The sequence below is a fragment of the Crocuta crocuta genome, unplaced genomic scaffold, assembly GCF_008692635.1.
Source record: "Crocuta crocuta isolate KB4526 unplaced genomic scaffold, BGI_CrCroc_1.0 scaffold384, whole genome shotgun sequence".
NCBI classification, from domain to species: domain Eukaryota; kingdom Metazoa; phylum Chordata; class Mammalia; order Carnivora; family Hyaenidae; genus Crocuta; species Crocuta crocuta.
The window spans coordinates 1,034,192-1,058,966 of NW_027532182.1; the positions used below are offsets into that span (position 1 = coordinate 1,034,192).

Below are 24,775 nucleotides of genomic sequence, written 5' to 3' on the forward strand. Positions count from 1 at the left end.
TTTCTTTCAGGAGTGTATGAGAATAGATAGCCCCTGCTCTATTCAAACTTGGTCTAGTGGGAAGACAAACGTTAATCCTTTAGGCATATGAACTAATATAAAATTGCTACAGTGGTTATATGTTATATTTCTATGGCAGTAATATTAAAGTCTTCAAATTGAGTTAACGTCTTAAAACAATATGCCTATTCCCTGTTCAACTAATATTGATAAAAAATGATGAGTAATATTGGCTAAAAGTTTTTAAGTTGAGATGGGGCAAAAGTTATGAAATTATTAAGTGACAGTGCTGGACCAGGGAACTTTCTTTTTTTTTCCATTGGTTATTTTACTCTTCATTAAAACATTTGTTTATTTTTGGGTATTTTTTTTACAGGAAGCAATACCCCTTTAATTCTTAGTCTCACTTAATCTATCTTATAGCCTTACTGATTTGTTCATCAAATATGTGTACATGGTTCTCTTAAACACATGCTATGAGGTTCTGCCATGCTACGTGAGTAGGAGATCAGCTGTCTTTGACTCCAGACTGAAAAATAGCATCCTACGCTGTGAATTTTAGTTAAAGGACTTAAAAACTTAGCCATAAAAAATTAAAATTAAGTGTCTCAATAGCCAGTTATGCCTAGTTTTTCTCCCACATTAATCCTTATTTGATATCTACCATTCATACCTTAAGTTTATTAATCTACCAATCTATGTTTTCGTAAACTCTCCACAAAAATGGGATAAAGCAACTTTCTTTATAACCAGGGAGACTTACGTGTATTTCTGAGGCATAGGACAAAGGGTCTACATTTAATTCAAACTATCGATCAAGATTTAGTGAAATGTAAAATAGTCATAGCTGTACCTTAGAAAGATTAATTTTGCAAATTTGCATAAGATAAATTGGAGTAGAAGAATACTTGAGGGAAGGAGATAAATTAACAGGCTTATAAAGTAATTCAGGTAAAAGATGAAAAACGCTTGAACGTGGGTGGAAGAAGTAAAAGGGAGATTACTGATGCAGGCAGTGTGATAGGATGGAACCCAGACACTTTCGTAAAGCACTTCATGTGGACCATAGACCAGGATAGCAACCAGTCAAGGAATGAATTTGGGATTCTCATCTGTGTCATGAAATTTAGGCTCCGTAAATACAATACAGGCCTTGGGAAAGTATTTGTCTCGGTGGAGTGAGCCATGTGGTAGCTCCGAAGCTTAGTATCAGTGCGGACGAGCCATGCAGGCATCTGGATCAGTGAGATGAACGTGATTTGCAGGAAATACTTTGGAACTAGAGCGGGAGTAGTAGATCGTAGTAGTAGATAGTATCTACTACCTATCTTCAGTAGATAGTAGAGCAGTAGTTGTAATTGTGATAACCAGGAGGTAAACTTCTAGAATGCTGAAATTCCTGTGTTGGAGGATTTCTAGGGACTGGATAAAAAGTTAAGAAGGTGTGATCTAAGAAAAGTCTTTGAAGTTGGTTGTTAGGTGACATGTTAGAAGGCAGTTCAATGGTGTGATAGCAGAGGAATGAAATAGTGCTGTATTCATTCCTCCCTTCTCTTTCCATATGTGCTTACCACATTGATGATGAACAAATATCTTTTTTTTAAACCTGAGTTGAAGTTATAATAGTAATGTAACATTTATTAAAAGAACAAAATGGTATTGTCTTGCTATATACCCAAAGGCAACACTATTAAAATAGAGTTATTTTTTAATATTTTTGCCATCTCCCTCCCCCACCAGTTCTCCTTCCTGTCCATATTCTTTAACTTTGCACCATAAGAGACTTAACCTTTGGTCTTCAAAATTTGACACATTACAAAAGATTTCATGAGAAGAATAGATCCTTGAAGGCATGCAGTATTCAGGATTTTTGCTTTGTATACCACTAAAAATGCTTATGTTTTAAGTTTAACATTAAGGTGGACTTTGGGAAAAACTTTGACTTACTGTCATCTATGAAAATGTTATATTCTGATACGATTGAAAAACTGTAGGCTTTGACATAAGCTTCCTGCAAAGTCCCTTAGCACTCATTCTTAGAATTTGGAGGGACGTCCTTCCTTTTTCTACTGTCAACTAAGAATGCAAGTAGAATACAAAAATCAGTACTAACTGCTGAGGAAAGTGCCTCTGATGCATTGTATTTACAAGGTAGATCCTAAGGGTTAGGGTTGCTATTTTAATGTGGCTCAAACATGTTGTTGAGAATATGTGTTGCGCAAAAGCATATAGGCTTTATTTTGCCTGAGTATGTAATATTTTAGGAAAACGAGTACTGGGGCCACCATTAGAGACAGAATATATTTGAGTTCTTTGCCTGTAACCTAATATCTTTGGTATGTCTGTGTCTTAAATCATACGTGTAGTTAATGTTTGTATTAACATCACAGCATCTGACCGGTGTGACAGGAGGGTGTCTAGCATTTTTGTAGTAGTATTTGTTTTGTAAGCTAAGTCATTGTCCACCCAAATGAATTACTCTCTAAGGGATCCTGATAGAGAAGATTCTACCCGGAGTGAACCGCCAAGCTACCTTCTGTGGTTCTGCAGGAGTGTGTGGCATATTTGTTTTTCTCCTAATTTTTAGAGCTTTTAAAGCCTACCTAATTCTTCAGTCGAGTCTGATGACTTATTTCATGGCCAGAAATCATTAAAATCATTCTCTGCATTATAGAAACTGAATTGTTGGCTGCGATTAAACAATAGTTAACATTTATACTTTACGAGGTATGGAAGTGTGAAATCAGCAATAAAAGCTGACTGTGAAGCAGTGGCCAGAATTGATTTTCTGTTTACTTGTTTATGATTGATGGCTTCTCCTTGCTTTTAGTCTTTACTAAGAGCTGTTTTACCCCAGAATCTTAATTACTACAAGAATGAAACTAAACTGCCTTTTTCTTGATAAAATAGTAGTTCTGCTGATAGTGAAATTAAAGATGTGTCAGTTTAGGGGCATCTGGGTGGCTCAGTCGGTTGAGCTCCCAACTTCAGCTCAGGTCATGATCTCACGGCCTGTGGGTTCGAGCCTTGTGTCCAGCTCTGTGCTGACAACTCAGAGCCTGGAGCTTGCTTTGGGTTCTGTGTCTCCCTCTCTCTCTTCCCTACCCCGCTTGTGCTCTTTCTCTCAGAAATAAACATTAAAAATAAATAAATAAAGATGTGTCAGTTTAGTGTGACCAGTCTTAAATAGATGTATTCAGGCATTAATATTTTAGATTCTTTAGTCTCTTCACCTGTTATTTTTATCTTTTTCTTTTTAACTGATAAGTGAGAGTAAACTAGTGATCCCCATATAAAGAAATTAATGTGTTTTAGATAGGCCACTCTGATGCTAAACTTTAATTTGACTTGAAACCCAGATTAGTAATAGGTTTTGTGAGAGAGATGTATTTTATATAATGGAAAGGGACTAGTAATGTTCGACTGTGATTTGTAAGAACTTTTAAAAGCTAACTATCTTCTGACAAAGGTATTTTTCTGAATCAGCAGAAGGCCTTATTATATATCAGTGCTCATATTTTTATTTATCTGGCTAGGGTTTTGGCTCATGGCATAAATCCCCAGAAATGATGCTGGCAGTCATTTCCTTCATATGTAAATATTATCATAATTAATTAGAAGATGGTGCTTTTGGTTCTAAATATAAGTAAATTAAAAATTAATGTCCAAATAGAAGGAATTTTGGTCTTTAAAGCCTTACAAGTACATAAGGCCATTGCCTCAGCCGCGGACCTCCTCCTCTCCGCATCCTGTCTGTTCCTGCCACCGTGTTGTGGCACAGGCCCTGAGAAGCAGCATGGCCTCCGGTCACACCCGTGCGACTTTCTGTGTGACGGGTTGGAGGCCCTGGTCAGGAGGTGTCCTACATTTAGCTTTAGATTACATAGATCACATTTTTCCATGCAGTCCCAGACTTGTTGTTCATCTAAGATGTACTAAATTCTGTTCTAATCTGTTCACGTGAGAAAAAATTCTTCTGAGTCCGCGTTGGTTCATATTTGCATCCTCTGTGCACAGATATTAGGAAAGTGGCAGGACAAGCATAGGCTGTGACATTGGCCATGCCTGGATGTGAGGCCAGCCTGGCGGCTACTTGCTACACACTTGTCCAGCTTTGTCTCTTAACCCTCTCCCCTCATTCCCTGCTCTTCATGCTGGCCTCTATCTTCTCTTCCTGGGAGCAGCCTTTGCCTGTGCTCTTCTCCCTGCCTGGAAACCTGCTTTTCTGGGCTCCTCCTCCTAAGGCTGGCTCCTTCCCTGACCATCTTGCCCTATTTTGTTTTTTTTTTTTAGTTTAATTATTTATTTTGAGAGAGAGAGATAGAGAGCAGGCAGTGGTGGGGAGTTGGGGGAGAGTGCAGAGAGGGAGAGGGAGAGAGAGAATCCACGCTGACAGCATGGAGCCCGATGCAGGGCTTGATCTCATAAACTGTGAGATCATGACCTGAGCCGAAATCAAGAGTCAGACGCTTACCCCACTGAGCCACCCAGGCAGCCCACCCTGTTTTAAAAGCACCTGTCCTCTCACCTATCACTCATTCTGTTATTCTGCTTTATTTTTTTCATAGTGCATCACTATTTGTTTGCCTGATTAATATAGACTGTCCTGTAGAATAAAGCTCTTTGATGGAAAATGTCTGGTTTTACACTGTATCCTCGACACCTGGAACAGAGTAGGTGATTGAGATCCTGATTCAGACTTGGAATTTAACCTCCCTGAGCCTGCTTACTCATCTTTGAATTGGAAATAATAATACCTCCCTCATAGGGCTGGTGTAAGATAACATAATTAGCACAATACATACATAAGAGGCTCATTTTTCCACTTTTACTCCCACTTTAAAAAAAATTTTTTTTAATGTCTATTTATTTTAGAGAGAGAGGGAGAGAGAGTGCGCACGTGCACTCACAAGTGGGGGAGGGGCAAAGAGAGAAGGAGACCCAGAATCCTAACCAGGTGCCAGACTCTGAGCTGTCAGCACAGAGCCCAACACAGGGCTCTAACCCATGACTACTAGATCATGACCTGAGCTAAAGTTGGATGCTTAACAGACTAAGCCACCCAGGTGCCCCTTTTACTCCCACTTTCAATGCTTATTAGTTAGAGATCCAAGATGATAAAACATTTAAGGTTTCTTTGTCATCTGACCTCTCATATTAAATGTCAGCTCTTTAATTTTGAAGTGAGTAAGTTAGTTGTATTTGGTGTTAACTCCGTGCACCCCTATCTGGACCGGGAATAACGAATGGACCCTCCTTCCTAAAAATGCTATCAGTACCCATTGGGGGATTCCTCTAATAATGTGCCCCAGGGTGGAGCATTCCTGCCTGGGTCAGTTTTCCATTGCTGCATAACAAATTACAGCAAGCTTAGTAACTTAAAACAGCACCCGCTTGTTGTCTAACAGTTCTGTAGGTCAGAAGCCACAGCTCGGCATGGCTGGTGTCAGCTTATGGTCACAAGGTTGAATTCAAGGTGTTGGCCCAGGGCTAGGGATTCATCTGAAGGTTGGAGTCCTCTTCCAGACTCACATGGTTGTTGGCTGAATTCAGTTTCTTGGGGCTGTGGGACTCTAGCCCCTTACTGGGTCTTAGCCAAGGATTGGTCATTGCTCCTCGAGGCCCCCTTCAGGTCTGTTTCACATGGTCATCTCCACAGGCTGTTCACAAGTGCCCATTTGTTTCTCTGGTGCTGGCAGGAGAGTCTCTCTCCATTCACATCTCTTCTTGAAGGAATTCCTGGTTCCTTTGAAAGGGGTTATCTGATGTGTCTGATCCTGCCAGGGTAATTTTCCGTTTGCTTTTCGATTAACTTCATGTCAACTGATTTGGGACCTGAACCATGTGTACAGAATCCGTCATGCTTGTCACACGATGCAACCTAATCAGGGAGCGGCATCCGTCATACTCATAGGCCCCACACAAGGGATTATGCGGGGTGTGTACACCAGATAATTCTGTGTATACAAGAATATTGGGGTCATCCATCTCAGAACTCTGCCTACCATGTTGCCATAAGATATTAAGTAAGATGTTTTGTTTGGAGGAGGATAATTTCAGATATACCCAACAGTTGCTGGGTTTTTCCCTTCAGCAGTTCTTTCAGTAAACAATAACAAATTATTAACTGTGTTTGAGATATTTAAACAATGTAAATTGCCTTTAAATTTGTGTCACCCTGAAGTTGTTTTTAGGTTATGTAAAACCTTTCTAAAATTTGTTTTGGATTAAAACTTTTTTTTTAATGTAAAGTTCTGTTTTTGAAAAGAGTTCTTTTGAATTGTCAGGTATTATAATTTTCAAGAAGTCATTTTGTCTAAGAAAATGTATTATTTCATACCCACTGTAACTTAGCATAAATTGAAAGCTTGGTATATTTAGTAATCCAATTCTATCCTTTTAAAAAACAAGCTACCTTTAATGCAGGGTAAGTCTATTACTAGTTTCGTTATCTTTCATTCTGAATGATGCTGTGGGTTAGGTTTATTTCATTAGATGATGCTGATAACATTTTGAGCAATATTTAAAGTGGTATGATTTTCTGACCATAAAAAAGTTTATTTACACTAGAAAATCCGTAATTTAGTAAATATACTAATAAAAGTCATCATAAACTTGACATTTTCTGAGTGCCATATGAACATTATTTGACAGGTATAAAGAATGAGAATATGGTTTAATTTATGAATGGTTCATCTAACAAGTGAAACCCCCCCACCCAAAAGGACTAATTTCCTTTCTAAAGATATCTACAACCAAAACTTTGATATAATTCAAATTGTTTGGTTTTTGATAATGCTCAAATATTATAGCCGTTGGGTGAATAATATGAACCAGCAGACCCGATAAGATTTGCTTGTCTAACTCAAGTAATTCGTTTTGCATCACAGCCTTGACATCTCTCTATTTCAGTACCTTCTCTCCATATCTCATCTCCATTTTCTAAACGTTCTCTTCTATTCCTTGTTGCTAATCGTGGTTATCTCTCTCTTCAGGGATGCTCTCAAACTGGTCCAGTTGAAAGAAACGGGCAAGATTACTGAATCCAGACCCACTCCAGCCCCTGTAGCTACTCCCACAGTGCCTGTGCCCCCTCAGGCCGTAGCCACGCCACCTTATCCACGGCCGATGGTCCCACCAATATCAACTCCTGGACAACCTAACGTAGCGGTAATATCATTTGAGTAGATTTTTATGTTTTCAGACTTAAGTAAGAAAATAAGAACTGTTACTCTCTGTTTTTTTTTTTTAATTAGTTTATTTATTTTGAGAGAGAGAGAGAGACTGTGAGTAGGGGAGGGGCAGAGAGCAAGGGAGAGAGAAACTTGGGGCTCATAGTTATGAAACTGCGAGATCATGACCTGAGCTGAAATCAAGAGTTGGATGCTTAACTGACTGAAAACCCAGGCACCCCAACTGTCTGTTTGACAAATAATTCTACCAATCCATTTTAGTAGTAGCTAACAGTGATTAAGAAAAATTCTCCAGATGCTTTGTTTCGTAGACTCCTAGCGCAAACCCAATTTGTGTGGTGCTAACTTTCAAATCCAGTGCCATAGAAGTATGCTCTGTAATCATGCTGCTTTTCACATAGCTTTTCTCGGGTGTGGTACTAATAGTTGGTAGCCACTGCTAGCCCTCTTCTGTGGCTGTTTTATTTTCTATTTTAATGTTTATTTTTATTTTTGAGAGAGAGGGCATGAGCAGGAGATTGGCATAGAGAGAGAGAGGGGGACAGAGGATCCCAAGCAGGCTCCACACTGGCAGCATGGAGCCTGATGCGGGGCCTGCACTCCCGAACCACAAGATCATGACCTCAGCCAAAGTCGGACACTCAACCGGCTGAGCCACCCAGGCTCCCCTTGCCCGAGGGAATTGATACTCTCACCATGAAGAACTATAGAGACTCTATAGCTAGTCGTTCTTTCTCAGATACAGGCAGTAACAGCCCTTTTTTGTTGTCAGAATATTCCATTTTGCCTCTTTGTATCTTTGTACCTCCCTTTCTTAGTATCTTCAATGTCATTTGCTTCCCATCAGAAGAAATGCAGGATAGGGGCGCCTGGGTGGCTCAGTCGGTTGAGCATCCAACTTTGGCTCAGGTCACGATCTCACGGTTCATGGGTTCAAGCCCAGCATCAGGTTCTGTGCTGGCAGCTCAGAGCCTGGAGCCTGTTTTAGATTCTGTGTCTCCCTCTCGCTCTGCCCCTCCCCCACTCATGCTCTGTCTCAAAAATAAATAAAAACAATATAAAATTTTTAAAAAAAAGAAGAAGAAGAAATGCAGGATAATCAGGTTCATGTAAAACTGAGAGGGAAAACAAAAAAACAAAACAAAAAAAACCCTGAATGGGCACTTAAAAAATAAATAAAGCTATCTTGCTCTTTCTAATGGAGAAATATATTCCAGTGTAATATTTTAAAATAGTTGCAAACAGTATAAATTTCATGTGAAACAATTTTTAATGTAAATTCATGATTCATGACTGCATATACAAAAAATTTATGTGTAATCAAATCTTATGTTTTTAAGAAGTAGGCTATTCAAATTAGGAAGATAAACCTTACTTTCAAATTTTTATGGTATACAGAGAGCATTTATACTATCTGAACAAATACTTTGCCAATATAAAGTGTTTCATTTCCTAAGGACTCAGGTATATTTTTAGCTGCTTAATTAGAAGTGACGATGATCTTGTCCCAGAATGGGGTGAAGGGCAAGGAAGGAATCACAGGTAGTTTAAGGTGCATCCTGCTTCTGTTAGAGTTTCAAGGAGCAGAGTGGAAAAGCTATAGTAATGTTATAGGAAGATTTTATTCTCTTACTTACACTTTTTATTATGCATTTTTAGGAAATATGATACTCATGTGATTTCTTTTATAAATTACAAACCAAAATAGAAAGAGTTTGGCAGATCATCCAGTATATTATCTTTTTCTACTGCACACCATTTTTATAAATAGGAATTGTCTGTTGTTGGTTTATTGATGTTTTTGGATGCTTTGAGTTTTATTAAGTGATGTTTATAATAAGCTACTGACAGGTGGTACATGTTTGTGTCTCTGTCTCTGTTCCATATAGACACCCATGGGAGAATTATTCATGACCTGGTAGATTTCTGTTTGATCATCTTATACAAAGTAACATAAAATAACTCATTTATAACTAAAATATGAATTTTACTACTTTTTTCTACAGTTACATACTATAAAATTAAAACTGTGGATTTCTCATATTCCTCCTTATATTAAGAATTTTTAATTGTATTTTTCCTCTATTAATCTTTATTACCCAAAGTTAAGTCACTGTGACTAGATTGTAGTATTAGGATTTATTTTTTCAACTTCCATTTATGGCTTAATGGACAGATTGCAATTTCTTTGCAGGGCACATTCACTGAAATCCCTGCTAGCAATATTCGAAGAGTTATTGCCAAGAGGTTAACTGAATCTAAAAGTACTGTACCACATGCATATGCTACTGCTGACTGTGACCTTGGAGCTGTTTTAAAAGCTAGACAAAGTCTGGTCAGAGGTTAGTAAAGTTAAGTTTACTTAATATAGTACACGTATTGTATAATCCTTTACTTATAAAGGCACATTGTGCAGCTTTTTATTTCAGTTTCATCATCTGGGTGTATTTTAGTGCTAAAGAAAAGAATTGGTTCACCTTCCTTATAAGAAACAAATTGATTGCATAGTATTGAGTAAATCACGTGTTTTAGTATGATATCTGAGCAAAGCAATCCTTAACATTTTAGAAAGTATAAAATCCAAAACTGATTGAAGAATGTTTTAGATTTTACATATATCTTAAATACCACTCTTCGTTACATAAGTTTTAATTTTTTATATCTTCTTCAAAATGAACTTTCAGGTTATGAAATTTGTAATGTACTTCCCAGCACATCAGTTAAAACTAAGATTGCTGGGGGAGCTGCACATTCTTAGCATGAACTGATGTTTTCTTTCTTTCCAATCTGTATGGCTTTTATTTCATTTTCTTGCTCTTTTGAACTGGCCAAGACCTCTGGTACAATGATGAATATAAATGGCAAAAGCAGACATTTTTGCCGTGTTCTTGGTCTTAGGAGAAAACATGCAGTCTTTAATGTTAGTTGTAGGTTTTTTGTGATGCCTTATGTTAGGTTGAGGAGATTCATGTTCCTAATTTGCTGAGAGTTTTAAGCATAAACGGATGTTGAATTTTGTCAAATGCTTTTGTGGATCTTTTGAGATAATCTTTCCTTTTTCACTCTGTTATTTTGGTAAATTATTTTGGTTGATTTCTAGATGTTGAATAAACTTGTATTCCTCGTATAAAACTCATCAACCATTAATTTTCTTATATATATATATTTTACTGTTTATTTACTTTTGAGAGAGAGAGAGAGAGAGACCGCTCGTGTGCAAGTGAGGGGGGAATGGCAGAGAGGGAGTGGAGACACAGAATCTGAAGCAGGCTCCAGGCTCTGAGCTGTCAGCAAAGAGCCCTGATGTGGGGCTCAAACTCATGAACCGCAAGATGATAATGATCTGAGCTGAAGTCAGACATTTAACTGACTGAACCACCCAGGCGCCCCTTCTTATATATTTCTTGATCCCATTTCCTAAAATTTTGCTAAGAATTGTTATACTTCCCTGTAGTTTTCTTAAAGATGTTTGTTTGTTTGTTTGTTCCCTGGGTTTGTTACCAGATCTCACAGAATAAATTGGGAAATGTTTCCTTCTCCTTTATTTTTTGAAAAAGGTTGGGTAGAATTGGTTTTATTTCCTTTTTAATTATTTAGTAGAATTCACCAATGAGGCTACCTGTCTAGGTCTATGATTTTCTTGTGGGCAGATTTTTAGCTACAAATTCAATTTTTAAAAATAGATGTATCGATTTCTTCTGGAATGAGCTTTAGTTTGTGTCTTTCAAGGAATTTGTTTATGTCATCTAAGTAATGAAATTTACAGTAGTCTCCCCTCATCCACAGGGAATGTATTCCAGGACCCCCTGTGGATGCCTGCAACCACTGATGGTACCAAACCCTGTATATACTCTGTTTTCTCTTATGCATACATACCTGTGATAAAGCTTAACTTAAAAATTAGACATAGAGATTAACAACAATAATTATGGCCTGGGTGGCTCAGTCGGTCAAGCACCTGACTTGGGCTCAGGTCATGATCTCACGGTTCATGGGTTTGAGCTCTGCATCAGGCTTTGTGCTGACAGCTAGCTCAGAGCCTGGAGTCTGTTTCAGATTCTGTCTCCCTTTCTTTCTGCCCCTTCCCTGCTCACTCTGTCTCTGTCTCTGTCTCTGTCTCTCTCAGAAATAAATAAAAAATTTAAAAAAATAAAAATTAAAAAAAGAGATTAACAACAACGTAATAAATAGAACAACTATAATGATATACTGTAATAAAAGTTAAGTGAGTGTGGTCTCTCTGTCTTTAAATGTCTTACTGTGCTGTACTCACCCCTCTCGTTATGATGTGAGATGGTAACAGGCCTACGTGATGAGATGGTGCGAGGTGAATGATGTAGGCGTTGTGACGTAGTGTTAGGGTATTGATGACCTTCTAACAGTATGCCATCTGCTTCGGGGCTGCTGGGTAACTATGGGTAACTGAAACTCTGAAAAGTAGAACTATGGATAAAGGGGTCTGCTGTGTTGGCATAAAGTTGTTTATAATACTACCTTACTATACTTCTAACACTGTAATCTGAAGTGATTTCCCCATTTTCAATATTAGTAATTTGTGTCTTTTGACTTTCCTGATCAATCTGGCTGGAGATTTATAAATCGTATTGATCTCTTCAAATAATCAGCATTTAATTTCATAAGATTTCTTCATTGTTTTTATAATTTTCTTTTCATTGATTTCTGCTCCTACCTTTTTTTTCTTTTTCTCTGTTTGCTTTGGTTTTAATTTGCTCTTAAGTCTTCTAGTTTCCTAAGGTGAAGGCTGAGATCAATATAACATAATAAACCTTAATTCTAACATAAGCATATAATACTTTTAAGGTCTCTTTCAGCAGTGCTTTAGATGAAGCACTTCCACAAAGTTTGATGTGTTTTATTTTTCTTTCTATTCAAGATGTTTTCTAATTTTCCTTGTCATGTCTCTTTTGATCCATGAATTATTTAGAAGTGTAAGTATAATTTCCAAATATTTAGGGGACCTTTCAGCCTTTCTTTTATGATTTCTTGCTTAACTCCATTGTGCTTAGAGAACATGCTTTGTATGACTTAAATCTTAACTTTTTTGAGATTTTAGAGTCATGATGTGGTCTATCTTGATGAATGTTCCATGTGTATTTGAAAAGAATATATGTTCTACCTCTGAGGAGTGTTCTATAAGCGTCAGGTGAAGTTGGCTCGTAGTAGTGTTCATGTTTTCATATCCTTACTGATTTCCTATGTGTTCTGTCGGTTCTTGAAACAAGAGTGTTGATGTCCCTGGTTATTATTAGGATTTGTCTGTTTTCCCTTTGAGTTCTATTGGTTTTATATCATTCTGAGGATGTGTTATTAGGCACAGAACACATTTAGGATTTTCATGTGTTCTTGATGAACAGACATGTCCTGGAATGTCCCTGTTCATCCCTGGTATGATATTTCTTACCCTGAAGCCTGCCTTATCTGATATTGATACAGCCAGTCCAGATTTCTTTGATTAATGTTTTTATTTCTTTTTACTTCTAATGTATCTGCATCTTTATATTTATTATTTTCAATTTAAAAATTTTTTTATTTATTTTTGAGGGAGAGACAGAGACAGAGCACTAGCAGGTAGACAGAGAGAGAGAGAGACAGAGATAGAGACACAGAATCAGAAGCAGGCTCCAGGTTCTGAGCTGTCAGCACAGAGCCTGACACAGGACTCGAAAGCATGAACCACGAGATCATGACCTGAACCAAAGTCAGATGCTTAACTGACTGAGCCACCCAGGTGTCCCGCTGTGTCTTAATATTTAAACTGACTTCTTGCAGACAGCATATAATTTTTCTTACGTTTTTACCTAATCCTATATTCTGTCTTTTAATTAAAGTGTTTGGACCATTCACATTTAGTAGTTTTGTCCTTTGTTTTTCCTTTGTACTATTTTCCTCTGTACCATTTTGTCCTTTGTTTTTATTTGTCCCATCTCTTCTTTTTTTTTTTTTTTCCTGTTTTCTTGCCTCTTTTTTCTTTTCTGGATTGGTTCCTTTTTAATTTTTTAATTCCATTTTATTTCTGTTTTACCTTTCTCTATGTGGTGGTTTCCTTAAGGTTTATGATATAATTCTTTAACTCATCACAGTCTACTTTCAAATTTTTATCACACCCCTTCATGTGTAATGTAAGAACTTTACAACAACATATTATATTTTCTCCCTTCTATCCTTTGTGCTCTTATCATCATGTTTTATTTCCACATGTGGTATAAGGACCAGCATATATGTCTGTTGTGTTTTTGCTTTAGCAAATCAATTATGTTTTAAAGAGTTTTAAAAACACAGGGGAAAAAAAGTCTTTTTGTATTTGCCTCTTTTCTTTTTGCCATTTTTTTGGCCTTCTACATTTCTCTATATAGATACAAAATGCTTGTCTGGTGTTTACTTCTGCCTAAAGAATTTCCTTTAATGTGTCTTGTAGTATAGGTTGGCTGGCAATAAATTCTCAGCTTTTCTCTGAAAAAGGTCTATTTCTCCTTCATTTATTTCCCCTTCTTTAATTATTAATTATGGTAAAGTATATACAACATAAAATTTACCATCTTAACGATTTTTAAGTGCACAGCTTAGGGATCATAGTACTTCCACATTGCTATGCAAACATCACCACCATTTATCCATAAAACCCTTCATTGTGCAGAACTGAAATCCTATCCCCACTAGAACCAGAGCTTCCTCTTTTCCTCTCCTCCCGGCCTCTAGCCATCAGCATTCTTTCTGTCTCTATGGAGGTGACTATTAAGTACCTCATATGAGTGGAATCATATAGTGCTTGTCTTTTGGTGCCTGGCTTGTTTCACTTCACGTACTGTTCAAAGGTCTATCCATGTTGTAGTATGTGTCAGGATTTCCTTTCTTTTTAAGAATGGATAATATTCCATTGTATGTATTTACCATATTTTGTTTATTTATCTGTCAGTGGACACTTGAGTTACTTCCACCTTTGACTCTTGTGAATATGGAGGTATACATCTCTCTCTGTGTCCATGCTTTCACGTCTCTTAGGTCTATCCCCAGAAATATTATTGCTGGATCATATGGTAATTCTGTCTTTAATATTTTAAAGAGCTGCCATGCCATTTTCCATTGTGACGGCACCGTTTTGCATTCCTATCGGGTGCGCCCGAGGGTTCCAGTTTCTCCATGTCCTTGCCAACACTCGTTGGCAACCATCCTGATGGGTGTGTCTCCTTTGCTTCTGGTATTTCTGTTGGATGTAGATTTTTGAGTAAAAAGATTTTCGGTTTCTGTACTTTAAATAAAGATCCCATTCCATTATCTTCTGACTGGCCAAATATCTGCTGCCATTCTTAATCTCTGCTCCCCTCTATAATGATGTCACACCACCGGCCCCATTGTCTTCAAGATTCTCTACATTGGCAATTTGATTATTATATGCCTTAGGTCTTTTTTCTACTGTAGTTATTCCATTTGGGTTTCTCTTAGCTTCTTGGATTTGTGGTTTGTTGTCTTTCATTAATTTTGGAAAACTCCTAGCCATTATATTTCACTGTATGTTCTGCCTTATGTGTTTTCTCTTTGGAACTCTGATTATAAATGTTCAGCTGTTTGAGTTGTATAAAGCTCTTAGATCCCCATTTTTTTCTTTTTTCTTTACCTTTTTTTTTCTCTTTGTGCTTCCATTTGGATAATTTTTGTTGATCTAGCTTCAATGTCACTGACTCTCTTCTCAGCTATGTTTAGTCTGTGAATCTTAACAACAAAAAATCTTTATCTTTGATAGCATTTTTTTCCCTGAGATGTCCATATGAATGTTGTTTTATAGTTTCTATCTGTCTGCTGATATCCCCCTTTGTTCATGTGCATTGTCCCATACTTTGTCCTGTACTTTCTCATATTCTGACAGAGGTTAATCATTTCATGTGTTCGTCCTTCCTCAGGGGAGCCATCACCCTTGACTTTCAGTTCACTTGTTTGCCTTGTAACCTTGGCTTCCTAATGGACTCAAGAAAAGTTATGATTTTGTAACTTCTGCTTTTCTTCTGCCCTGTTAGGGTAGGAAAAACATTCTCCTCTGGCTTTCTACATCTTAAGTGACAACAGAATTGGTATTTCAGTTTAAATACACACTTTGAAGAATTCATATGAAGACAACCTGACAGCTCTTAAAAGTTCAAGGAAATAAATGGAAAGCTACTTCAGAGAAAATTCTCAGAATTCAAAAAGTTAACCCTGGATTCTCTCTTTAATAGATTTTAAGTGTACTTGCTAAGTCATGATATAGAGATCATGAGGGGAATAATTTTCCTTGTTTCTTCCTTTCATGAAGCAGGGAACAGTACTATTTCAGTGGAGGGATTTGGAGCAGTTTAGTATCTTTTCATGGTCCCAGCTTTGGTATGTCTTTGCAGTTATGAATTTTCGGGGGGAGGTCTTCAAAGAGCCCATGTTATTTATCTCCAGTCCTCTTTCTTATATAGTTATAATATACCAGTCTCTAAGTATGTCTGCACTGTTTTATAATGATATACAAATGAAAATGATTGATATTCTCTCACAAATTATATCCCAATCAATGTCACCATCAGTCTCCTTTCTATATATTTGAAAATATCCATAATAAAGAGTTAAAAATAAAGTAACTTGAAAAACCCCTCCTTTGTACTTTTTTGATTTTCAATGCCAAAGAGAAATGTCATGTGGGAGAGAGGACATACAAGTCTGGAGCTCCTGATGCATTGGCATTGGAGGTAGCATTTGAAGGAATTATCATTATATGAATGGTATCAAAGTCCTGGAACAGAAAGTTCTTGCCTGGGGAAAATGAGTAAGTGGTAAAGAGTGGAAGAAAACACAGGAGTATAGTGACACAGAAGCCAGTCAGAGAGTGTTTCGAGAAGAAAGTGATCAATTCAAGAGCACCAAATGTTGGAGTACAGTGAGAGCAGAGAACTTAGGTGAGCACTGCAGACTCCAGCGGTAGAGAGGGAACCATCAGCCTGTGGATGGTTTGAGAAGTCTTCACTGTGGATACCTGTGGATAGTAGATTAAGGGAGAAGGAGGTTGAGGGAGCCAGGAAAAGTCAGCACAATAAGTTCATAAGATCTGTCCACATATTGGGATTTATGCAGACCAAGTCTTTTGTATGTGGTTATCATTAAAATTCTCTAAGTACTGGAAATCCACTCACATTTTTACTCATAAAGAGGTTTAAAACAGGCAAACAAAAATATTTATGTCTCTGGGAATTTGATTTAAAAGAGCCATGATTTGGATGAGCAGGTGGCTCTTACCATGACAGTTTGGCAGTATTTGGGTTTATGGTAATTCATCTAATGTCTCTGAAATCTCCAGCATGCCTTGGGAATGAGCTGTTATTCATGTAAGATTCCATGATACTATAGTAATGGGATTTGTGTATCTTGCCACATACCATTGACTAGATCTTGATCTTAAACTCTCTGTCTAGAAGCCATTGCAATAGAGAATCAAGTGTAGTTTACATTTTTCAATACTTTACTATCCACCGGGAAAAGCAGAAGTATAAATTGAATGCTTTAGTTATGATCAGCTCTGTGGGAAGGGAGGGGACCTCAGCTTTATCTTGAAATCATTATGTATACTGGAAGGAAATTGATTCAAATGGAATCACCATAAAACTAGACAGAAAACCTCATTTTGTTCATTGCACCAGGACTTGTGCCAACATTGCTTCATCTTTGGCCTTTGCTATATCCTGTTTTGTTAAGTTAAAAAGCAGCTCAATGGTCTTAAATTTTTATGGTATCCATTAATAAGAAATTTCTTTCTCTTTAGATAGATAAGATAGATAGATAGACAGACGGACGGACGGACGGACAGAGATATCTTTAAAGAGACTATGTTACTGCTGTTCTAGTATAATCAATATATTATAAAGCTCATGTAGAATGAAGACATTTGAAAAGGAAGAGAGAAAAAAATGAATCCTTCAAATTGTTATATAGAGAGACCATTTGTGTTTTTAGAGACATAGGAGTTGTTTCTTTTCTTTCTAATTACGGTTATAATGTATCCTTCAAACTCTTGTATATTATATCTAAGCAATTAAAAGAATTGTAATGAAGTCCAGGAAGTAATCGTTTACATGTATGGCTAATATTATTTGTCCAGGGCCTCATATAAGTTTTCCTAATCAGGGAAATTTTACTGACTAAGCAAACCAAAACTTCTAATATTTTTCATTATAGTTTGTCAATGCGTAAGTTTGCAATCATAATGGTCAATGTTAAAGTTTTATTATGAACACTAATTTTGATATGCTTGTTTTTCTTTCAGATGACATTAAAGTATCAGTAAACGATTTTATCATCAAGGCAGCAGCTGTTACCCTTAAAGTAAGTAGCAGACCCCAAATAATTTTGGCTTCTAAAATAGTCTCATGTCAGGGCGCCTGGTGGCTCAGTTGGTTGAGTGTCCAACTTTGGCTCAGGTCATGATCTCATGGCTTGGGAGTTCGAGCCCAGTGTCAGGCTCTGTGCTGACAGCTCGGAGCCTGGAGCCTGCTTTGGATTCTGTCTCCTTCTCTCTCTGCCTCTCCCTCATTCATGTTCTGTCTCTTAAAAATTAATAAACATTAAAATATTTTTTAAATAGTCTCATGGCTTGGGATTGTTATATGATAAATAGAACTCTCATTTTTAAGTCACAAAAATTTTATAATGTTACTGCTAAAAAGATATTTAGTCTCACCCCCTCAGTTACACAGATGAAACTGAGAATCAGTAGGGTTTATGACTAATCATAGCAGAACAAAGACCATTCAGCAAATACGAATTGATCCCCTGTGGTGTGCTGAGTACATTGCAGACATTAGAGATACAATAGTGAATGAAGGTCTGCATGTTTTCTGCTCTCCTGGGGCATATACTCTAGATGGAAGAGACTGGTATTTGTAGATAGTGAAAGGATTGAAGACCCAGGGAAAGTAGATTTGGGGTGTCATTGTGTACAGTTAGGCAAGGAAGGCCTCTCTGGCAAGGTGATAACTAAGCCAAGGCCTGAAAAAGAGGGTGTGAGCCACACACATCCCTGGTAGAAGAGTGCTCCAGGCAGAGGGAACTGCAGACACAGCGGCTGGGAGAAGAGAGTGCTGCCTTTCAGACATGGCACCAGGGACAAAGTGTGCCCAGGAGAGAGAAGGTAGGAGATGAGATTGAACAGATGATATTAAAAGACGGAGGAGTTGAGAGGGCCCCCAAGCAACTTGGTGGCCATGAAAAGGACTAGGGGTTTTATTATCAAGGGGAAGGAAGCCTTTGGAGGGGATTGAGAGAGGACTGACATCCTACTTCTCCTTTACAAAGGAGTGACTGCTCTGATGGTTTGAGGAGTACAGCCTGTGGAGAGGCCGGGGTGGCGGTGCTCTCCTGCGAGGCTGTACACCCTGACCATGGTGTGGACACAGGTGGCAGCTAGCAGGAAGGCCAGGGTGAAGGCGAGATTTGGGATACGTTTCAAAGCAGAGCCAATAAGATTTACTGATGGATTGAATGTGGGATGTGAAAGACGAGGACTTTGGCCCAAGCAGGGGGAGGAATGGAGCTTTCCACGTATGGAGATTGGGAATGTGGGAGAGGAGCAAGTTCGAGGTAGGCGTTCTAGAGTTGGATTTGGACAGAACTCAGTTTGAGAAGCCAAATGGTGTCCCAGTAGAGCGGCCAGGAAGACAGGTGAGCAGTGGGGGTGTCTGGCTGGATGCATAGGTTGGAAAACCAGATTTCCTGCCTTCCTGCTCTGCACCGTTTTCTGTCTTGCCTTTCTTTTTATAACTAGGCCGTTTTTCTGGTTTGTTGTGTATCAAGGGCTATACTTAAAGTATGCTTATAAGGAATTTATTTTTATTTCTTGAATACAATAATAGGGAATTTTAAAGTTATGTCTTTTCTTAGCTATTTATATCCAAGTGCTCATATGGCTTTTGTCTTTTGACCAAATAATATTTTAAATTGTATTAGTGATTTTTTAAATTATGAATCATTCTTGTCCTCCTTAAGTGACTCTCAAGTGGTCATTACATTTCATTTCATAATTTTGTATCAGGAACTGTGATTGCAATTTAAATTTTGTGCTAGTTTTATCAGGCTTTTTTAAAACCATTAGCTTCTTAAAATGAATTTGGGTCCTTTTTTTCTTTCCTTTCTCTGTGATTACTTCATTATTACAAAGATTTTTATTTCTTGAAGCTTTTATAGAATTCACCAATAAAAATATCTGAGCCTAGTTCTGTTTTGAGGAGGTAGCCTTGACAACTCTCTCATTTTTCCCCATAATTATTGACCTGCTTAATTTTCAGTTTTTTCTTGAATCACTTTTGGATTCCCAGAAAATCACTCATTTCATCTGGATTCCCAAACTTACTAGCCTAGAGTTATTTAAATCTGCTTCTTCTAATATTGTAATGTCCTCAAGGCTGGCTTTATTCTATACCCTGTGTCGCTATTACTATTGTATATTTGTGTTTTCAGTCCTTTTATATTGTTTCCATATGTATTCTTTCCGTCATTTCCTTAGCTGTAGAGTAGAATTAGATTAGACTTTGGTTGAAAATATTTTGTTAGGGGCGCCTGGGTGGCTCAGTTGGTTGAGCTTCTGACTTCGGCTCAGGTCATGATCTCACGGTTCGTGGGTTCGAGCCCCGCATCGGGCTCTATGCTGACAGCTCGGAGCCTGGAGCCTGTTTCAGATTCTGTGTCTCCCTCTCTGACCCTCCCCTGCTCACGCTGTCTGTCTGTCTGTCTGTCTGTCTCTCTCTCTCTCAGAAATAAATAAAACATTAAAAAAATCTTTTAAAAAAATATTTTGTTAGAAAATGTGAAATAATTATTATAATTCTCAATATGAATAAGAAAGTTTAAGGGTATGAAGTTTCCTTTGCCTGCAACTGAGACCACGTCCCCCGGGCTTTTGTTACATTGCTTCGTAATTATATTTCTTTTGCCAGGTATTCCTCACTTGGGAAGGGCTTTTTTCCCCCTTCTTTTTCTTTAGTGTCCTCTATGTAGGATTTAAAATCTTCAGGGGGTGGGGGATGGGACTTCACCATTGTCTTATTTTGACAAACGAGCTTTGATTACTTTGAATAGAGCAGGAGTGAGTCTAACAGGACCGGGAGAAGCACGGAGGGAAATGCCTCTTTGGGGAGAGCTCACAAGTACACTTAGGTTGGCTGTTACCAAAGCAGAGAATGTTTGGGAAGAGAAATTCATTTGTGATTTCTGGCTTTCAGCATCACTCTCTCTGATACTCGGCAGCAGTTATCAGTATACATTGTCTCCAGGCATTATCCGTTTCCTACACTCTTCTCATCTTCTGTGTAGCTGTAGGTATACTAAACACATGCACGCTGTACATACAGTGTCTGTCGTATGTTTGTGAGGCCGGGGAAATCTCTCCTAAATATGGAAATCACTTATTAAGGGCCGGATGATATCCACCAGGGCTACACTACAAAATTGTGCCTTCTATATGCCACAGGAATATGTGGCTGAACGTTGCTACCCATTCCCCTCCCCTCTTCTCCTCAAGGCCATGTCGGTCAATGTATGAGACAGGAAGTATGGCAAATGCTAAATGCTTTTTAGTAATCAGGTTTCACAGAGGGAGACCTTTTTTTAGCCATGATTTATTATAAGCCATGATTTATTATCAGGCTTGGTTCAGAAAAGAGTGTATGTTTATTCTTCCCAAACAGTGATGACATTTAACACTGAGATCCACATCATTGTTTCAAGCCAAAGCTTCACTTATTAGCTCTGTCCACCTCTATTCACTTTCAAAAATGCAGAATAATTTTAGTTATTTTTCTTTAACCACCTCGATCTAAAGCTGCTTCTTTAGTGACATGTTTCTTCTATTTCTGTTCTGTAGCAAATGCCAGATGTTAATGTGAGCTGGGACGGAGAGGGCCCAAAGCAACTGCCTTTTATTGACATTTCAGTGGCTGTGGCAACAGATAAAGGTCTAATTACACCAATCATAAAAGATGCCGCCGCGAAAGGTATACAGGAAATTGCTGACTCTGTAAAGGTATGTCTGTGCTTTCAAAATGTTAGTCTTTACTCTGATAAAGTCTTGACATGATCTAGTCACACTGTGATAGAGATAGATATGTATTAGTATTTTCAAGTGATTGTCAGCTGTGTATGAACGTTTTTAAGGTTTTATCTAGGTAGAACCCATTTTAAGAACATTTAATATTCAAAAATTCAGAAAAAACATACAGATAGATTAGGGTCTACTGTATTCAGGTTATAGGTGAGATTTTATTTCCCAAAGTCTAGAATTCCACTCTAAAGATGATATTTTAAATAGTTTTCTTAAGTCTATATTTTAAAAAAATTTTTATTTATTTCTGAGAGAGGGGCAGAGCAGAAGTGGAGGAGGGGATTTTAGATAGTTTTAAAGTTAAAGCTGAAACTGTATATTTCTATGAAGGTGGTGGATAGATCTCACTGTTCACAGTGTTTTATTCTTAAAAACTAATGTTATTCATTTCCTCTCTAGAATTGAGACCACTGAATGTCCTTAATTTTCCAGAAGCAAAAGTACTGGACTTTTCCTGAGTTTCTTGAAAAACAATTTTTCTAGCTCCAATATGAAGGCATGAGATTACCCCCCAAATATCCATTGAGCAGCATAGGAACATGGGCAGTAGATCGGCTTTGACAGCCTGTATAATTTCCAAAGATTTTTTTGACAGAAGTATCATGGCTCTTATAGTGTTAGAATTGAACATTTCAGGCTATTTAGATGAATGATTCTTTTCTCTTTTTCATTTACCAAAGACCAGTTGCATATCTAGTGGACCAAAGAGTTACACTTTTAAAAGTAGAAGATAAGATCTCTTTGGAGAGCTGACAGCATACACATGTGTAGATGTACTTGCCCAAAATACATGAACACAAGTTAATCTACTTTTTAAAAGCATACTCTTAGAATCTTTGAGTTGGATATAGTTAAGGGTGACCTTAGTAGAATGAACATTTTTAGATCTTTCTTCACTTCTCTTTGAAAAGATTAGAAGAATGTGTTTGTATAGATAAAAATGCAGCTGTTTTTTTAATTGAGTGGTGATTTAATTTGACCTGATCAGAAGTCAAAGTAAAAAATGTTGGTTTTCTAAGATAGTTGTGTGCCTTTTATTCATCAGAAGTTTTCAACAACAATGAGAATACATGTATTATTAGTGTTTTTGTGAAATTCAAATGGGATTAAACTTAACTATAGAGTTAGAATTTTCTGTATTTTTATATATTCTTATTTTTAATATTTATGTATTTCTTATATATTAAATTATTAAAAGTAAGCATTGTAGGAAGGCCACTTTGCTTTTGACCAATTTACTAATTTTACTGTGATAATACATAGTTCTTAAAGTAGCTGTGTTAGTATTCCCTATTTCTTGTATTCTGAAAGAAGCTAAGCTGAAGTGGTAAGGAAACAGTGTGAACAACCTCTCAGCAGTGGGAAGGGCAGCCTTGACCCTTTGGAAGGCTCCAGGGTCTCTGTGATAGTCCTTGAGGTTTTCCTGTAATTCCTGGCAGCCCTTAAGGTTTAGTGTGCTCTGGCTACTCTGCTTCACACTCTCCCTGCTTCTCTCTCCCACCCTTCTGCCTGTGATCAACACTCTCCTCTCTCTTGTTCTTAGGATAGATGAGACACCAGGCTAAGCACTTTATTTAATCCTATTAGCCCAGTATCATAGTTGAAACCTTAATTTACCCAATTTGAAATTGAGGAAATGGAGTTTTAGTGCCATTAAGAAATGTGCCCAAGGTATGCATCTAGAAAGCAGAAGTGAGGATTTATTTAAATCTGGCTATCTCTCAATTCACGTGCCATTTTCTTAGGCCTTCTCTGACTTCCATTGCTAACGCAGCTTCCTGACGTTACCCTGTTTTAGTGTGTTCATGTAGTTGATCATTCTTTGAGATCACCTCCTTCATTTATTTGTTTATTGATCCTTCTCTGTTCCTTCCTGTCTGATGTTCACAGTCTTGTTTTTGTCATATATCCAATTCTAGAAGAGTACATGGAGATAGTAGGTGCTAAGTGAATTTATTTGTTTAACTTTCAATAAAATCTTTTATTTAAATTAAGGTTTCAAGGAATTTGTGGGTCTCTGCAACTCCATCTGGACCCAGAATGGATAATACTGGCACTAAGGTTTTACTTCCTGACTCTCACTAACCTTAAGGATGTCACTGTGCGGTGCTGAAGGCATGCCTTTGCTAAGTTCAAGTTTGTATTCCCTAAAGAAAGTAATATAGTAACAAGCCTTAGATCTCATGCTTCATTAATTATAACATTTTAAAAGACAGATGCAAAGTTTTCCTCAGTTTACCCAGAATGTTCTTTAAATGAGTTAGTAAGAAATGTGACATATTTTAGCAATATTTGCTAGTCCTCTTGTATTACATCCTTTCAGCTAAAGTCTTCAGGTAACGTGTGCTTGATTTTAAGTTTACGTTGCTGGGAAATCCCAGTGAGAATTAGGGAGTTTTGAAACCAGGGATCCTCCTCAGAAGTATTCTCATTGTGCCGGGTTTTTCGAGTTCATCGGTAGGAATATCCTGCTGATATGTTTGGGGCCTACAGAGATTTTTTTTTAAAGTATATTATGTGGGCTTACAATCCAGTTTTTAAAATGAATATGTGTTTTATTTGTTTTAGCCTGGTAATTCATCAGGATTGTTGAGATCATCTGCCTTTAAAGAAATGCCTTTCAATAAATAAATATGTAAATAAATACCTACATACACACATACATTCATACCTTTCAAAGTTCACAATACGTACCTGTTTAAATGATGTGAACAGTTACATCGCTTAAGGCAGAAAAACCACATTTGTAGATTGTCCTGTTTCTGATAGTCTAAGGACCATGCTAAGTTCATCTTTCCAATTTTCATTTGGATCCAAGTAATTTTGTAAATAAGTGCATCCAACTAGTGTAAGTAAATATGTAGTCATCTCAGGTGTCAGTAAGTCACCATGATATGTTGAGATCATTTTTAGACTTTTAAAGAACGTTTTATTTTTCAAAAATTAAATCATCTATGGTGACTGTAATGGTACCTATGTTAGGCCGATAGTACAGAAAATTAAGTAAGCTTCAGATTTATTTTATCTCCTCAGATGATAATACCTTTATTTTTCTCCTTCCCCTCATAAATTAGTTCATATTAATTTTTCATATATAATGACTCAACCTCCGTTTCTTTGTCTTTAAAACATTAAAACATAAAAATTAACACGAGGGTAATTAATTGCAAGGGCAAGTAAAAGAATATTTAACTACTTTCTTTTTTTTAAAATGTTTATTTATTCTGAGAAAAAGAAAAAGAAAGGGAAGGGCAGAGAGAGAATCCCAAGCAGATTTGGCACTGTTAAAACACACCCAACCCAGGGCCCAAACCTACAAACCTAGAGATCATGACCTGAGCCGAAATCGAGAGTTGGATGCTCAACTGATTTAGCCACCCAGGTGCACCTGAGCGACTTTTCTTAGTATCATTCTCAGACCGTTCATCTGTCTTTTCCTCTGTCAGTTTTTAGAAATCAG

General features: G+C 37.4%; 1 protein-coding gene across 1 annotated transcript in view; it reads left to right on the top strand.

The window, feature by feature from the left end:
- Positions 1 to 24,775, top strand: part of PDHX (pyruvate dehydrogenase complex component X) — a 71,435-nt gene that overhangs the window by 40,254 nt on the left and 6,406 nt on the right. Inside the window, exons 6-9 of the mRNA XM_077777478.1 lie at positions 6,996 to 7,170; positions 9,388 to 9,535; positions 17,488 to 17,546; positions 21,079 to 21,237. Of these exons, the coding sequence (XP_077633604.1) occupies positions 6,996 to 7,170; positions 9,388 to 9,535; positions 17,488 to 17,546; positions 21,079 to 21,237 (541 nt within the window). The remainder of the gene's footprint in view (positions 1 to 6,995; positions 7,171 to 9,387; positions 9,536 to 17,487; positions 17,547 to 21,078; positions 21,238 to 24,775) is intronic.